At 41.6% G+C, this 18272-nt stretch overlaps 1 protein-coding gene across 2 annotated transcripts in view; it reads right to left on the bottom strand.

Annotated features, from left to right (window-relative positions):
• The window catches only part of cfap77 (cilia and flagella associated protein 77), a 165420-nt gene that overhangs the window by 61805 nt on the left and 85343 nt on the right, over nt 1-18272 (bottom strand). For both annotated transcript variants that reach the window (XM_028808568.2, XM_051931802.1), the window contains 2 exons: nt 9626-9725; nt 3701-3935 (listed from right to left, as the gene is read on the bottom strand). In XM_028808568.2, the coding sequence (XP_028664401.2) occupies nt 3701-3935; nt 9626-9725 (335 nt within the window). The remainder of the gene's footprint in view (nt 1-3700; nt 3936-9625; nt 9726-18272) is intronic.

Raw genomic sequence — 18272 nt, 5'->3', positions numbered from 1 at the left:
CTCCTGTCTACTGAAGGGCGAGCGATTACAAGACCAAAGGGCATCACATTAAAACTAAAAACGTATCCTCACTTTTGACTTTGGGTAGCCTCCAATTTTGCATTTTGAAAATGTTCACGAATCTGAAACGAGGGATTTCATCACGACACTCAAGTGTTTTGAAAGGCCACACAGTTCGGTAAAGCCTGAATTCTGCTATAGTATTTTACATACTCGGAAAATGAAAACAGTGGGCAGCTATTTGAAGGAGTCGCTCGGGTTACGGATCAAGTGTGTTCAGTGAGTAGCATACAAAAAGTGTTACGAAAATCTCGCTTTTATATCCCTTAAGTTTAGTTTTGTCTATTATTGATTTATTTTGGCTTAGAGGTTGCATTATTTAACTTTATTGTCTTGTACATTACGTCATCTAAGCAGCTTATTAAGTTTTAATTGGTTGTATTTTAGGACTTTTTTCTTATGGCTAGACTATATTATTATTATTGGGTTAGGTCAGCCTTGAAGTCGACTGTTTTATTTTAAAGCTTCCTCCTTCCCTCTCATCTGCACTCTCCACCTTACACTTAATTTCGCCCAATCGTCAACCCATTTACTTCTTTGGCTGACGCCTTTATCCAAAGCGACTTACAACATTTATGATACAACTGACTATATTACTTTTTGGCTTTCCAGTTGGATCACAGGCAGGTCAGGTGACTTTCTCAGGGACACGTGGTGTCAGTAGTGGGATTTGAACCCACAACCTCAGGGTTTGAAGTCCAAAGCCTTAACCACTACACAACCTGCCATAACCTCCTTCTCTCTAATTCTTTCAATTCTCCAAATCCTTTATGATTTATACATATTCTTTTCTATAATCTTTTATAACCTTGATATTAAAAAAAAACTGTCTATTCAATATAATGATAATTTCTTCTTACATGCTTCAGCGTGCTATTCATGTTGCTTCAGCTGTTGAAATGGTTGGGGTTAGGGTGCTTAAGTTATATTATATTATATTATATTATATTATATTATATTATATTATATTATATTATAGTACTAGCAAATCGTGCTTGTGGAAATTTTGCAAGAATAACAGTGTTAATGAAATCATGATGAGTGAGAGAAGAACATCAGACGTTACAGTAAGAAAGGAGATTATATCTTCTTATATAATAAGCTACCGGTGCTGTCCGTTTGTCTGTCCAGGATTTTAACTCACCTGTAGCTTGGAAACCATTTGACCTGAAATTTGGTACAAATATACTACGTGACGTCTACTATCCGCTTATGGGGTGATGATTAACCTCCAAGGTTATTCCTCTTTTTATTTTTATTTTATTGTAGAATCAACTTTCGGGAGCGGCAAGGAGACAGCCATATGGCGCATGTGTACGAGCGCCGTTCTCGTTCTTATATAATATGCTACGGTGGCTGTTCGTTTGTCTGTCCGGGATTTTAAATCACCTTTAGCTCGCAAACCGTTTGACCTATTGACCTGAAATTTGGTACGCATATACTACATGACCTCTACTGTCCACTTTCGGGGAGATGATTTTTATTCCTCTTTTTATTTTATTTTATTGTAGAATCAATCTCGACAGCGGCTAGCAGGGTGGCCGTGCGGCGCATGCACACGGGTGCCGTTCTCATAACTACCACCTTCGCCGTCACTTCCCCTACCTCTTCATATCTTAAATCATTCTTGAGGCAGATTGAACACTTAAGTGCCAGCTTAAGTGAAAAATTAAGGAAAACGTACTAAGTAATTGCAACACAAAAGCTGACTGAATCAGTTTTAACACGAAAAGATCCCAACGGAAGAAGAGAAGAAACGGGCTGCTAGGGTGGAGAAAAGAAGAACTGTTCTATCCATGGAGAAGTAAGCCATCATTCATTCCATTCAGAGGTTATGCAGAAGCAAAGGTCAAGCTGGACCAGAACATAAGACAGAGAGCCACCTGGTGGCAACCATCTACAGTTAGGTCCATAAATATTTGGACAGACAACTTTTTTCTAATTTTGGTTCTGTACATTACCACAATGAATTTTAAATGAAACAACTCAGATGCAGTTGAAGTGCAGACTTTCAGCTTTAATTCAGTGGGGTGAACAAAACAATTGCATAAAAATGTGAGGTAACTAAAGCATTTTGTTAACACAATCCCTTCATTTCAGGGGCTCAAAAGTAATTGGACATATGACTCAAAGGCTATTTCATGGGCAGGTGTGGGCAAGTCCGTCGTTATGTCATTATCAATTAAGCAGATAAAAGACCTGGAGTGATTTATGTGGTGCTTGCATGTGGAAGATTTTGCTGTGAACAGACAACATGCGGTCAAAGGAGCTCTCCATGCAGGTGAAAGAAGCCATCCTTAAGCTGCGAAAACAGAAAAAATCCATCCGAGAAATTGCTACAAGATTATGAGTGGCAAAATCTACAGTTTGGTACATCCTGAGAAAGAAAGCAAGCACTGGTGAACTCAGCAACGCAAAAAGACCTGGACATCCACGGAAGACAACAGTGGTGGATGATCACAGAATCATTTCCATGGTGAAGAGAAACCCCTTCACAACAGCCAACCAAGTGAACAACACTCTCCAGGGGGTAGGCGTATCGATATCCAAGTCTACCATAAAGAGAAGACTGCATGAAAGTACTGCAAGGTGCAAGCCACTCATAAGCCTCAAGAATAGAAAGGCTAGATTGGACTTTGCTAAAGAACATCTAAAAAAGCCAGCACGGTTCTGGAAAAACATTCTTTGGACAGATGAAACCAAGATCAACCTCTACCAGAATGATGGCAAGAAAAAAGTATGGAGAAGGCGTGGAACAGCTCATTATCCAAAGCATAGCACATCATCTGTAAAACATGGTGGAGGGAGACAGTGTGATGGCTTGGGCGTGCATGGCTGCCAGTGGCACTGGGACACTAGTGTTTATTGATGATGTGACACTGGACAGAAGCAGCCGAATGAATTCTGAGGTGTTCAGAGACATACTGTCTGCTCAAATCCAGCTAAATGACGTCAAATTGATTCATGATACAGATGGACAATGACCCAAAACATACAGCCAAAGCAATGTCAAAGTCAGTCACCTGATCTTAACCCAATTGGATTAATGAACTGAGGAGTCCATATCTTAGAAAATTCAAGAGAACATGATAATTGAGCTCCATCCCCTGGTAGCTTGATGTTCTATATGTCTACAATACACTGATCGGAATCCCGTGCGCATTTTGACTATCTTCAAAGTCTAAAATGTTATACGAGTCATACATAATATCCATCCATCTATCCATTTTCTGCCACTTATCTAAGTCTGGGTTGAAGGGGCTAGCAGATTTGGCAAAGATACAGAGACATATCCCTTTCTCTACCAACTCATTCTGCTCCACCATGGGGATACCAAGGTACTCCTACGCCAATCGAGAGAAATGATCTCTCCTGCTACCCCAAGGTCTCCTCCTGGTTGAACATGCCTGAAACACCTCCCCAGGGTGGCATCCAAGAGGCATCCTAATCAGATGCCAGAACCACCTCCATTGGCTCCTCAACTGGCAGAATACTAGAATTGTTCAAACAAGTTAACCAATAAGATGGGCAGTCAACTCCTTGTGATGTAAGCTGACCCTGTAAAGCTCCAGTCTGTGTGAACATAAACTGCTTCTGGCTGCCTGGCCCCCTGACTGCACCATTCACAAACGTTACTCACTGTGATGGGAGCCCAAAGGTCATGTCAGCGGGGAGGCGTTGATGCTTCATCCAGGGTCCCACTTTGACGGGATTGTACTTGTAATCGTGTAAGGCCCGGTAATGGTAGTGCTCTTGGGCGGTCACCAGCCCGGACTTCACTGCCTCCCTGTTCAAAGACACAAAGTCTTGAAGTGCCTTCTGACCACCACTTCCAGGACGTGGAGCTGAAGTCACGTAGTTCCATTTAGTCAACACTGCCCAACAGAACAAAATAACAAAAATAAATACAATTTCACTTGAGAGCAGCCAGTAGTAGGATGAATGACCTGAATAGTACAAATATATTAAAATGATTTAGAGTTATATATTTATATATGTATCATATAAAAACACAATATATATATCAATAATATATATATATATATATATATATATATATATATATATATATACAGTCGATTCCGGTTAATTGGACCACCTGTTAATCGGACCAGCCACTTATTCGGACCGAATCCTAAAGAACCAAAACAGATCGTATTACATAAGCCTAATATTGTTCACTTATTTAGACCAAAATTCCGTTTAATCGGACCAAGGAATGTGACAGAGAATAAGAAAAAGAAGCCACAAGTCACCCGCAGAAAGCGCATGTAAATCGGATCAGCAATATCGGGCGGATCCCTGGGCTCCCCAGGAGAATTTATGCTTTTGTCAAAGGTCGGGAAGTCAGAAAATTTGTACCAAGTGCAAACCAGTGGGGGTGAACATGCCTGCCCTTTCTTTCCTAAAACGGACCAGCCAGTAGCCAGCAACATGAAGTCGAGCGTAAACAAGAGTGTCCGTGCAAGGAATTCCTTCCTGTCAATAAGGATTAAAGTTTACACGAGAAAGCTTTTGCTTTAAGAAAGTCAAACTGGACGCTTTTAGTACCGAAATGCATTGAAACTTTGCGCCACTATTTCATGCAGGAGGGAAATGAAGGCAGTCCCATTGATGCGTTAGATGTTTGTGGTGATTTTGTTCAAGTGCAGTGCGTCAACAGAATGCGTCAGATCACACTAGACAAGTTCTTCAAACGTTGACTGGAATTTGGTAATGTAGCCTTTTTTATTGTGCTTGGCATGCTGAGTGTCGTGTAGATCGTTTTGAAGAATTTGTAGATTTCTTTTTGAATAAACCAAGTTGTAAGCATCCGTACATGTACATGTACATAGTTCTTGTTTGTACGTTCGCCATACGCGTGTGCAGCACAATAAAAGTCATAATGACATTTTAATATGTTACTTATAGCACGTCCCGTCTTGGTTGCACATATATAGGGCATGTTCCTATAATCGGACCAGCCGGTTATTAGGACCAAAATGATCGCGTCCCGATGTGGTCCGATTAAGCGGAATCGACTGTATATATATATATATATATATATATATATATATATATATATATATATATATATACATTTACATATGTGTACATATATACAGTACATATATATGCACATATATATATACTGTGTATATATATATATATATATATATATATATATATATATATATATATATATACAGGCGGCACGGTGGTGCAGTGGGTAGCGCTGCTGCCTTGCAGTTGGGAGACCTGGGGACCTGGGTTCGCTTCCTGGGTCCTCCCAGCGTGGAGTTTGCATGTTCTCCCCGTGTCTGCGTGGGTTTCCTCCGGGCGCTCCGGTTTCCTCCCACAGTCCAAAGACATGCAGGTTAGGTGGATTGGCGATTCTAAATTGGCCCTAGTATGTGCTTGGTGTGTGTGTGTGTGTGTGTGTGTGTGTGTCCTGCAGTGGGTTGGCACCCTGCCTGGGATTGGTTCCTGCCTTCTGCCCTGTGTTGGCTGAGATTGGCTCCAGCAGACCCCCATGACCCTGTGTTCGGATTCAGCGGGTTGGAAAATGGATGGATGAATGGATACAGTATATATATACACAGTCATATGAAAAAGTTTGGGAACCCCTCTCAGCTTGCATAATAATTGACTCTACTTCCAACAAAAAATATAACAGTGGTCTGTCTTTCATTTCCTAGGAACATCTGAGTACCAGGGTGTTTTCCCAACAAAGATTTTTAGTAAAGCAGTATTTAGTTGTATGAAATTAAATCAAATGTGAAAAACTGGCTATGCAAAATTGTGGGTCCCCTTGTCATTTTGCTGATTTGAATGCCTGTCACTGCTCAATGCTGATTACTTGCAACACCAAATTGGTTGGATGAGCTTGTTAAGCCTTGAACTTCATTGACAGGTGTGTCCCATCATGAGATATAAAGGTATTTAAGGTGGTCAATTGCAATGTGTGCTTCCCTTTGACTCTCCTCTGAAGAGGAAGCAGCCTTTACTCAGTTTCTCGGCTGTTTTATAAACGAACGCCATATAAGCCCATCCTTTTTCCTTGCTTCGCCAAGGAAGCAGCCTTTTTATTTAATCCACGGGTTCTCTACTGTTTTATTGTTCGTTTATTACGATTGTTATAGTTCTCTTTGTATAACACGTTGTCAGTTCAGCACTCCGGTTGTAAAATGACCAAGCCGTGCAAGCTTACTGTTGAGAATGCAACGTATAGTTGTACAGGAGAAAAGCAATCTTGCCTCAAATCAATGGCAACCTTTTGTAGGTCTATGAACTTAATTTAAACTTTAAGTTTACACTTTGCTTTGTTTCCGAAGTACCTGCACTCATGAATATGTCTGTATGCATCAGTTGCTTCATATTCTTTTCCTACATTATCAATTGTGTAATGTGTTTTTTGAACAGGTTTGATTCATCGAAGTGATCACTCGTGCTGCGTTCAGTCAGATCACGTGAGCCACTCTCTTGTGTGATGTTGCGATGTCCACGGCTTTATTTAATGTTAGCTAAGACCCGGCACTTAAAAGTTTCTCACTACAGCAATTTTAACTCTGTTACAAAGTGATCCAAAGTCTCGTTTATACCTCGTGTCTTCTCATTAAACTTGTATGTTGCGAATATGGTATTGCAAACGGCAGCGGGAGCGTTTCTATAAACTTAATTTAAACTTACGGTTTACACCGTGCTTTGTATCCGCAGTAGCTGCACTTATGAATATGCTTGTATGCGTCACTCGCTCGCTTCTTATTGTTTCGCTGCCTTCTCAATTGTGTAATGAGTGATCACTCGTGCTGCGTTCAGTCACTTCACGTGAGCCGCTCTCTTGTGTGATATTGCGATGTCCACGGCTTTATTTAATGTTAGCTAAGACCCGGCACTTAAAAGTTTCTCGCTACAGCAATTTTAACTCCATTACAAAGTGATCCAAAGTCTCGTTTATACCTCGTGTCTTCTCATTAAACTTGTATGTTGCGAATATGGTATTGCAAACGGCAGCGGGAGCGTTTCTATAAACTTAATTTAAACTTACGGTTTACACCGTGCTTTGTATCCGCAGTAGCTGCACTTATGAATATGCTTGTATGCGTCACTCGCTCGCTTCTTATTGTTTCGCTGCCTTCTCAATTGTGTAATGAATGTTTTCTTTAGCGCTCTTTGGGGCTCTTCCTTGTTTTCTACGTACTGCGTTCACAGTCAGTTCACGTGATTACGTGGGAGGCGTGATGACATGATACGCAACTCCGCCTCCCATGGCCATCGAGCTGCAGTCTATTACAGTATATGGACAAAAAAGAGGTTCCAGTTATGACCGTTACGCGTAGAATTTCGAAATGAAACCTGCCTAACTTTTATAAGTAAGCTGTAAGGAATGAGCCTGCCAAATTTCAGCCTTCTACCTACACAGGAAGTTGGACAATTAGTGATGAGTGAGTGAGTGAGTGAGTGAGTGAGTGAGTGAGTGAGTGAGTGAGTGAGTGAGTGAGTGAGTGAGTGAGTGAGTGAGTGAGTGAGTCAGTCGGTCAGTCAGTCAGTCAGTCAGTCAGTGAGGGCTTTGCCTTTTATTAGTGTATATATATATATATATATATATATATATATATATATATATATATATATATATATATATATACAGTAATATGAAAGAGTTTGCCCCCTGCTCGCTTCGCTTGCCAACCCCTGGGCCTGCGCTACGTGCTAACCTCTTTCACAGTTCTGCCACTCGCGTATGGGGATGCGGATGTACAATTTAAAACAGATTTTTATTTTCATGTAAATTGTTACATATGCATAATGGAACTATTTTACATTACAGCGAGTAATTAACCCTCTTAAAAAAGAGTAAAACATAATAATTTGAAAGTAAATTATGTTTCATGTTGCTTTAAGAGTTATTCATTGATAATACGATTTTGTTCTGTTTGGCTTTGAAACTAACATGCAAATACATTTTAAACTTACACTTTTACTATAAAACTTCAGTAAAAACAATTTTTTGAATTAAATTTTCATAACTATCGCATTGAATTTTGATTCTGTGTTTGGACTTTCATAGTGACAGTGCAACGTATAACTGCCCACAATTGAATTGGACTTTTTTGAATGTTTGGCTCTGAGACTTGTTAATTTTCTTTGCAAAAGCTATTCTAACTGGAAACTGTTAACATTTTAATACGAATGGCATATCAAGATCTCTTTTATTGTCTAATGTTATCCCCTGATGATGTACTACATTACCTTTCTTGGATACATCCTTCTTTCTACAGTAATTCGTACGGTGGAAAACCAGACGGTGTTAACGGTTGTAAATATTCTTTGTGATATTGTAAGTTGATGTTTTCATCTTCTGCACCATCACCACCAACTGTTTCAGCATAGCCTATTGATACGCATTTCACCAATTTGCCGTGTAACCGATCAACGTTTTTGGCGTTAATTCGCTTGATGTCAACGTTTCTCAGTGTTAGAATTGCCCGTGTGCTCATTTTTTCTGTTGATAACCCTTCATGATGAAATCCTTCAATAGGATTTGGACATAATATGTCTTCTTTAATTGGGAACTTAAAGTGAAGAAAACATTCAAATTTATAAGATCAGAGAGAGCAGAAAATGTGTCTGACAAAAGCATTCACATGAATGAGAGGTGAGAGGACTGTGTGCGTGGGTGAATATTGAGAGGAGGGCGTCACTTGTCTCAACTCGCGACACTTGAAAAAATCTTCTAAAATGTCTCATCTTATCTTCCAAAAAGTCTCATCTTGTCGCAGGATTATTTTATTATAATACATATACATTATATATACATACAGACATTTATACATATATATATACATAAAGTCCTGCGGTGGGTTGGCACCGTACCCAGGATTGGTTCCCTGCCTTGTGCCCTGTGTTGGCTGGGATTGGCTCCAGCAGACCCCCGTGACCCTGTGTTCGGATTCAGCGGGTTGGAAAATGGATGGATGGATATACATAAATTCACACACACACACACATATATATATACATACATACATATATATATACTTTATACATACATACATACATATATATAGGACTAGTTACTTATATGTATATATTTGCATGGCTATCCTTCTTCAGGTTTTGCAGTTTTCTCCCCATCCTAAACTGACTGGTCTGGTGTAACTGTAGGTGTGGATTGCAGAGGACTGCTGTCCCATTCAGTGTATGTTTCTTCTTTGAGGTCTTTGGTAGGCGCTGTGGCGCCATATGATCCTACTGAGTTCTGAAAGTGAATGGATGAATAGATAGCCACTCATAGTTTGGTAGAACCACAGTTTGAGAAGACTGGATTAGAACACAGTGTTCAGTTGTTGAGGATTTGACATGTTCATCTCATAGCTGTGTGGGTTCTTCTGAAGGTACTCTGTTTTTTTCACGTGAGTCCCAAATTTGTGCATGTTAGACTACCTGGCCATATGTAACCTTAAGGATATTCCTTCCTTGCACCTTGTTCTGCCAGGATAGGCATTGACCACCATGGCTCTACATCAATGTCAGTTATCTTCTATGATTTTGTTAAAATAAATTAAAAACACATTCCTCATACCTTCTGGGACACCTCCATCTCTGACGATGTATGGTTTTCCATACACAAAATCGGGCCCAGGCATCCGAAATCCTCGTTTGCTACTTTTTCCCAGCTCATTCTGCAAAATGAAAAATAAAAAACAATGTGCACTTCACTTTTTCCACCATATTGCACACAGATACAGACACATTTAATGGAAAAAATTCACAAGTTCACAGTTCGTGTATGCTGAGGAAAGCCATCAGCCGCTAATCAAGCATTTAGTTTTCTATATCTAGTGCGTTTCATTGTGAACGTCATTCAAAAACGCTTTAGATGCTCTGCCACTGGAATGTTGGCATTTCTGCTACATTTTTATATTGCGAGCGCTTTTTCTTCTTCCGATTGCATTCTTGTTTCTTATTGCTCCTTTCCTTTTGCAGCATATCTATGCCGTCTCTACAGTAAGTGCACCTACTGTTGTCGCCATATCTGTCTGTCTTTCAACATGCCTCCCCCGTGGAACAGCGTTTTTGAAATTCAGCCTACTTATTCTTCAAAGAAATTTGTCAAGTTTGTTTTTCCCTTGAGATATCTCAAATGTTCAACTGAACTAGAACTAACAATAAAGACTCGTTGTGGATTTCTTTCATTCAGCAGAAACTAGTCTTTCACCAGGAAAAACCAACATGAGAGTTTTATTTGTGTAAAGCTGCATTTGCAATAATTAGGTGTTTTATTTATGAAAAACATCTGAGCAGAATGCACAACATCTGAAAATAAAGACTTTTAAAAATGTTCTCCAGAGTAGTACACTTCTACAAACGTAGCATCAACGTTTAGGTGTGGATGAGAGTAAACGCTGTTTTCTGAAAATGGTCCCCTAATCGTGCTCTGATTGGTTCATGCTCATTTCATGGTCCTTCCCTGATTGGATCCTGCTCATTACAATGGCTCATTCCCTGATTGGTTACTCTTCTCAGAAGAAAAACCTCACTCACTTCATGGCATAGAAGAGTTGCTTTTCTCGGCACTTGCTATGCTGCTGGTTTGTTTGCATCTATATTGCATTGTTTTTCTTGTACTAAAATTGAATCCCATGTAAAATCACATTCACATTCCAGGGTTTGCTTGGTACCCCACTGACATGTACAGGCCATACAACCCAACAAAGCTCGCCAGGCCTATCCACTTCATTCTTCTAAAATAACAGTCGAGTTTTGAGGGTCCCTAAAGTCCTATAGTCTACCAAACTACTTGGTCACTGTAATAAAAAAAGTTTTCTCTGTAACAGGAGAAGGGATGAAATAAAGGAGTAAGAGGGGGGGGTGTTGGTCGCTTCAGTGCAAAACCAGCTACAAAGATTGGAATGTTTGGGATGATAGCGAAAGAATGTGCAAAAACTTGTTTCTCATAAAGAGTTTCAGAATGTTATGGGAATACAGTCAAGGCTATGTACTTGTTTTTCACTTTGAGGGGCTTCATTGCAAGCAACGCTTGTTATTGTGTGTCTTCTGATACTAGGCACCATCTCAGTGAGGGCCAAGTAGAAGAAAAACAATACTGCGTCCCGTGGAAGGGTGTGTGCTGAAACTGATCACTTCTGTATACACTGCTTACACGTAAGCCATTTTGGGTAAGGACACTCAATTAGTATATAAGGGAAGGTTCCGCCCTCAGTTTCTTCGGAAGCTCAACCGTGGGGAACGTGCACACCGCCCGGTATTGGACCAGGCTCACGAGTTGATCCTCTGGCGAGACTGACACGTGGGCTCCCTCAGTCTACTGGTCTAGGATGATGGCTCTGGGTCTTTTGATATTACTGTAAGTATAGTATAATTCATATATCTGTATTACTGTAAGTCAATAGTATAATTTACATATATCTGTATTACTGTAAGTCAATAGCATAATTCCTATATCTGTATGTTTAATACTATTATATTGTAAGTAACTGATACTATATTTGAACAAGTAAACAATTGAAGTATTGGACCTTTCCTCTCTGATTCCTGCCTGCTTATTTTCTCTTAAAACCTTTGAACCATTTTCCCAAAAATAAAACAGTCACTAATTCCACGTGTCTGTGGTTCTTTGTGTGAAGAAAAACATCCTAATGTTTGTGTGAAATTTACCCTCAACAAGGTTCTGTGTCCCTGTGTTCTTGATAAACTCCTTTTAAAATAACAGTCTTGATCCACTGGATGAATTCCCTTCATGATTTTAAATGCTCCAGTCAGGTCTCCTCTTCATCTCCTATAAATGCTCAGCTCTTTTAATCTTTCCTCATAACTCATCCCCTGTAGCCCTGGAATCAGCCTCATCGCTCTTCTCTGGACCGTTTCCAGTGCTGCTATGTCCTTTTTGTAGACCAAAACTGCACCCAGCACTCCAAATGTGGTGTTATAAAGCTTGAGCGTCACCTCCTTGGACTTGTACTCCACACATCAAGGCGCTATATAACCTGATATTCTATCACTTTTTTGGAAGTTGATAGTGTCAAGTCTACTATGACTCCTGAATCCTTCTCATAATGTGGACTTGTGGTTTTCAGACTTCTCATTGTGCATTCAAACATACAATTTTTTTACTTCCTACGTGTAATACGTTACATTTACTGACTTTAAGTTTGATCTGCCACAAATTTGTCCAAGCCGGTATTCTATCCAGGTTCCTCTGTGATGTTTCAATGGATTCTACATTATCTGCCAATCCACCGAGCTTGATATCATCAGCAGACTTAACTAGCTTGTTATTTTTATTCCTATCCAGATCATTTACATATATTAAAAACAGCAGTGGCCTCAGCACTGACCCCTGCTGGACACCACTCTTAACTTCACCCAATTCTGATAAGGTTCCTTGCATCATCACCCACTATCACACACCAAACCCTGAACTCCCACTTCTCTTAGTTTGATGCCCAATCTCTCCTGTGGCACCTTTATCAGAAGAGAAAGAGAAGGTCCACAAATCAGACACATCTGATCTGGCATGTTGTGCAATGTGCCACTGGCTTTGAAGAGAAGAGAAGAGATTTGACTTTTGACGCAGAGGCACAACAGTCTGTCCCTTAGTTTCAGGAAAACCAAGGAGTTTGCACATTTCCAGGTAGTCCCGTTTTTTCCGTGTCATGGCACAGATGCCCAGTGTTAATTGGTGTCTCACAATATTTCCAACTTGGTTGAGTGAGTGAGTGAGACAGGCAAAAAGTTTATGGAATCAAACAAAAATGAATAGTAAATACGTTTTGACATTACAAAAAAGTAACTAACATCTCTTTCTGGCCATACAATAAAAAAGTGTCCTCCTTTAAATTTTTATGTTTCTTACAAAAATCCTTTTAATAGAATTATCAATGCAGCCTGACAGGCTCCTCCTGGACCCCGTGATCATCAGAGGTGACTGTGTGCAGAGGGTGCAGACCTATAAATACCTGGGAGTGCAGCTGGATGATAAATTGGACTGGACTGCCAATACCGATGCTCTGTGCAAGAGAGGACAGAGCCGACTATACCTCCTTAGAAGGCTGGCGTCCTTCAACATCTGCAATAAGATGCTGCAGCTGTTCTAGCAGACGGTTGTGGCGAGCGCCCTCTTCTGCGCAGTGGTGTGCTGGGGAGGCAGCATAAAGAAGAGGGACGCCTCACGCCTGGATAAACCGGTGAGGAAGGCAGGCTCTATCGTAGGCACGGAGCTGGACATTTTGACATCCGTGGCAGAGCGACGGGCGCTGAGCAGACTCCTGTTAATTATGGAGAATCCACTGCATCCACTGAACAGGATCATCTCCAGACAGAGGAGCAGCTTCAGTGACAGACTATCTATCTAGGTCTATCATCCTGGGTTTGAACAATTTACAGTATCTTTGGGCTAAGAGAGAGGTTGGGACCATACGCTGATAGCATGTTGCTTCAACCACCACATGACAAACCCCCTGGATTGGGACCCGAGTGCAGCAGGTGACACCTCAGCACCACACTGGAACACTGTGAGGTGTTTTTATACGGTGGCTGGAGTGCCAATCCTGCCACCAATCCCCAAGTTTTCCCTGTAAGTTGGAGGACCTGCTTGCAGGGCTTCTTGCAGGTTAACGTCTTCCCCAGGTTAGGAGAAGGGCCGAACGGAGTAGAGTCACTTCTGGCGTCTACAAAATTCGAACCAGCAACCTTCCGATTGCCAGCGTAGATCCCTAGCCTCAGAGCCATCACTCCGCCCATCCGAGCTAAGCCCCCCTCATATATCATGTCAAGCAGAACCACCCACCCACGCTATTGGATATTATGTATCTTGCTGGATTTTTTTGGGGATTTCATCGCCTCATTCCCCCTCATACAGTATTTCAGACACCCACTTAATATTTTGGTCTGGTTTGTAAACTGTTGCTGTCGGTGCGGAGTTTGCATGCTCCTCCATGTCTGGATATTCTGCCTTTTCTCCTGTATGCCCTAATGTTAAGTTAACTGGCAATTTCAAATTGGGCCTGTGGTGTGTGTGTGTGTGTGTGTGTGTCCAATGGGCTTGCTCCCTGTCCCGGGCTTTTTCCTTGATGGGTTACCAGGATTGGCCCTGGCCTATCATGACAATAAACCGGATTATCCAAATTTGAGAATGAAGCATCTCGTTGCGTACTGTTATTCCCATTTTAGTGAGGGAGTCACTTGTTGTAGGGGCTGAGAGAAAGTTGCACGGTGATCCTTTTACAGGAATGTGGTGGGATCCAAGCACATGACAGTTCCTAGGGCCAAGGCTTTGAGGGGGCAATGGGTCAGACGTACTCTGCCCCCAAATCTGGGTTCTCTTTAATCCTCGCGGTAGGTCTAATCTGTAGATCTGGGGACAATTAACAGGTCCTGTTGAGACAGAGGGAGAAGAAAGAAAAGAAAACAGAAGACCTCCACTTCTCGTCTTTGCCGCTTTGCCCCCAAGAATGGGGAGACTCCCTCCATTCACAGAAGGAGCAGCTTATGTAAGCTTCAAAACCCTTTCTGATGAGCTCATTTACCGATTAGCCCTCCTTGCATTGTGCCTTAATTAACCAGCCGAGACGCTCCTTACAAAGCGAGGCTGCCAGGCGGAGGAGGATCAGGCCCCGGGAACGGCGAGAAGTTCATTCATTGTATGAAGTGCACGGAGTGAAGAAAAAAAAAGGGCAAACTTAATCATCCCTTCAAGATGAACTTGTTTTCTTTCCCCCACGTTGCGTTCAACTGTGTGCTTTTGAGCTTTTCTGCCCTTCTGGGGATTAGCTGACCCTTCTAGTAGTCCCGTCATTCTGCCATCTCCATAGCAAAGCGGAACTCGACTGAAGGGAAGGTAGGGAAAAGCTGCAGCTCTCGATGGAACTGGAAAATGACGAGGCAAAATTGGAAATTTGAGCAAACGGATGAACAGGTGACAACAGCCTGGCAAAAGACTGACAGCATCTTTTTTTATAACTCACACAAAAGGTGGGTGGAGGGGGGGGGGGCGATGAAAATGATCATTTCTTATGAGATGGCAGCTTAATTCATCGGGTGCAAGGCAGAAACCAACCCTGGAGGCCATACCAGTCCACTCTCTGGCCCACTTATGCACACACTCACAGGGCCGATGTGGAATCACCAATTACTTTGGGGATGTGGGAGAAAAACCCACACAGGCAGGAAGGAGAACACGCAAACTCCACACAGGCAATGGCCAGGCGCAGGATTCAAATCGAGGATGCTGGATGTGAGATGATCACCAATGCACCATTGAGTAAAATCCTACTTGAGGATCACGGTCAGTCACCTGCCCTCTGCCCCTATTCAATCCGGAGGGTCTCCCACAGTTCCTGGTGGTTCACTTTGAATGTGCTTAGTAGTGTCACTGGGAGTTTTCTGATCTTATGAGTTTTTTTTTGGATGTTTTGGAACCAGGGCTCCGTTTTTTGGATTCTGCATTGGGACTTTTTGCACTTTTGGACAACTCCTTTATAATCTTGCGCACTATGGAGCTTTATGTCATGTCAGAGTTTCATCATTAAGTATAAACCTTTTGATATTATAAAGATTCTACAAGGCCCTTTTTTGTGGGATTTCAATGGAATTTATCGCCCCCAACCACCCCTACAGTGGGTATTTTTGGAATTGTCAGGACTTTTGCGCTTTGGGACACCAAGTCCAAAATACAGAGAAGAAAACAAAAAACCAGTGTGGATTCTAAAAACTAGCAGATCACAGGCAACGCACCTCCTGCTTTCTTAAGCCAACAATACAAAAATGCTAGCAAAGAAGGATCAAGAGGTGGATCGTAATCAAAAATACGGAAGTAAGGCCATTTACCAGAAGTGCAAAATGGCCTAATGTGAAAACCAGAATGCTAACCAGAATCAAAGTTCACATAACATTCAAAGGCAGAAACACACTAAATTGCTTGCCAACTCTCTTTCGAAAAAATAAAACAAATTCGGTTGCAAGTACACACTTTGTGACGCATGCCGTATATACCCGCGTATAAGTCGGGTCTTGAAACCCGAAGAATCGACCATAAAATCAGACCCCGACTTATACGCCCGTTCAAAAATGCAACACTTTTTTTTTTTTACATCTTCTTGCCTCCTCCAATCTTGCATCAGTTTCTCAAATGCATCAAATTACAGCAGCGCAGTTACCAATTTCTTTCGCTACTTCAACAACGTTTAATTTAAAACCAGCTTCATATTTTCTTCTGATCGAAAACTTCATCGTAGATATGGGATGTTCTTACGATAAAGGTGTATGAGGGTGTGAGGTACAAAAAACACAAAACAGTGCAAACTTCACGTCAGAATAGTTTGGGTATTACCGTGTGGTCACATAGGCACAATACATAAAAAGAGGCCGTGTGCTCCGTGGTAACTCTCTCAGGTGGGCATTAGCATATCATAATCTCTTGGACTAATAGCGTGAGTTTTCTGCATTCGAATTATATGACCAACATTATGAAATACCGGAAATTATACGGTAAATTCAAGCCCCGACTTATCCATGGGAGAACTTAAATGCGAGTATATACGGTATGCATGTGGTACCACCCCAGGACAAGAAGAGGCGCCACCACTAACAGTCTTGTCTCCTTTATCCCTCAAAGCGACAAGAAACGGCCCTTTGAGGACAACAGAGCTCGACAAGCTCTGCCCCTTCTGGTCAGGCCGAAATGAAAGAGAGACATCCCTGCAAGGTGGCATCTCATTCAGACCTGAGAGCCCAACTGGCAGGAACGACTCCAGATTAAAGATACCAGAAATGCTGCTAGAGGCCCATGTGAGGCTGTTGTCTGCTTTGGTTGGTTAACGCTGTTGTGTGCCCTTCAAGTTTGTTTTGTTTTAAATTAAATGGGGCTTGCCCAATTGGCACCCCAGCTATTTTAGGACTCCCTCTACCTTCTCACTCACTCCCCCCCCCCCCACCCCCCCCACAACATCTTGCCAGCTTATAAACCATCACTCCAGTGACATCATGCGGTGCAACTTCTGAGACTCTATCCTCGGCAAACATGCTACAAAATCCTAACACAGGAGCACCCACGGCAAAAACAAAATAACGGGACGACAGAACGAAAACATGAAGTAAATGTCAATAAACTGACACAAAAAGGTGCACAGTGACACCGAAAAAAAAAAGATGCTGGGCAAAATCGGCCAATGCAGGGTTTCCTGCAGCATTTTTGAGTTTTACGCGGTTGTCATTCGAGAGCCCATTCAGACTTGAGTTCAGGTCGCAAATGAGACACCACCTTCCGGGTCATCCCTCTTAATGTTGTTCTGACCAGATGGGGTGGGGCTTGCTCAGGGCGTCAGGGCTGTAAGCTCTCATTGGGTATCATCTCAGGGCTGTTGGGAAAAGAGAAGATACCAGTGGTGACAGCGCCCCCTCTCGCCCCAGAGTGGTATTGCTTACTTTATTTGAGCCTAGATCCCCGATCGCACATGTATGCCTCAGGTGATTTCACGATCGTAAAATGCAAAAATCTCTTAAGGGATTTTAGGAAATTATAAGGTTTCTTGGAGATGGAAAACAAGAATTATTGCTCCCTAAAGCCTCATCCGTATTTCCATGTTTTCCTGTGCTCTTTTCTGCAAGTAAACCATTGCTCACCGTTAATATCAATTCTATTTATTCTTCTCATTCATATCATCGTGGAGGAGTGCAGTACATTTTAATAATGTTACAATCCACGCTTTAAAATATGACTTGCTGTAAATTTTCCACAAGAAGACACACTCAAATGGCACCATTATGCACATTACTGTGCTGTCTCCAGAGGCAAATCTCACTACATGGAAACCCCACCACCACCATTAACTGCCTATCACCCTCCCGAGTTTATTGATTCTTGCAGAAGAGGTTGAGAATGTGAGAATTTTCTGTCTCTGATGCATCTTTAGGATTGTGATTACCAAGATTACACTCATAACTGGCAAAGTGGGGATCGTACTACCAGAACAATTATTATGTAGTGAAGAAATGTCTGCATTTGACAGGAAATGAGTCTGGTGGTTTAATTTTTTCACTACAGATCGTTATTTAAGTGCTAAATGACAGGCCGGCACACATAAATGACTTGGATTGGAATATAAATAACAAGCTGGTGAAGTTTGCAAATGATACCAACCTAAGAAGATTGAGAATCCATTCAATCATTACAGAGAGACTTGGATAGCAGACAGGCTTGATGAATTTTA

Source organism: Erpetoichthys calabaricus, chromosome 9 (assembly GCF_900747795.2).
Source record: "Erpetoichthys calabaricus chromosome 9, fErpCal1.3, whole genome shotgun sequence".
Classification (NCBI taxonomy): domain Eukaryota; kingdom Metazoa; phylum Chordata; class Cladistia; order Polypteriformes; family Polypteridae; genus Erpetoichthys; species Erpetoichthys calabaricus.
Note: the sequence above shows the minus strand (reverse complement) of the source record. Positions and strands in the feature narration are given on the sequence as shown.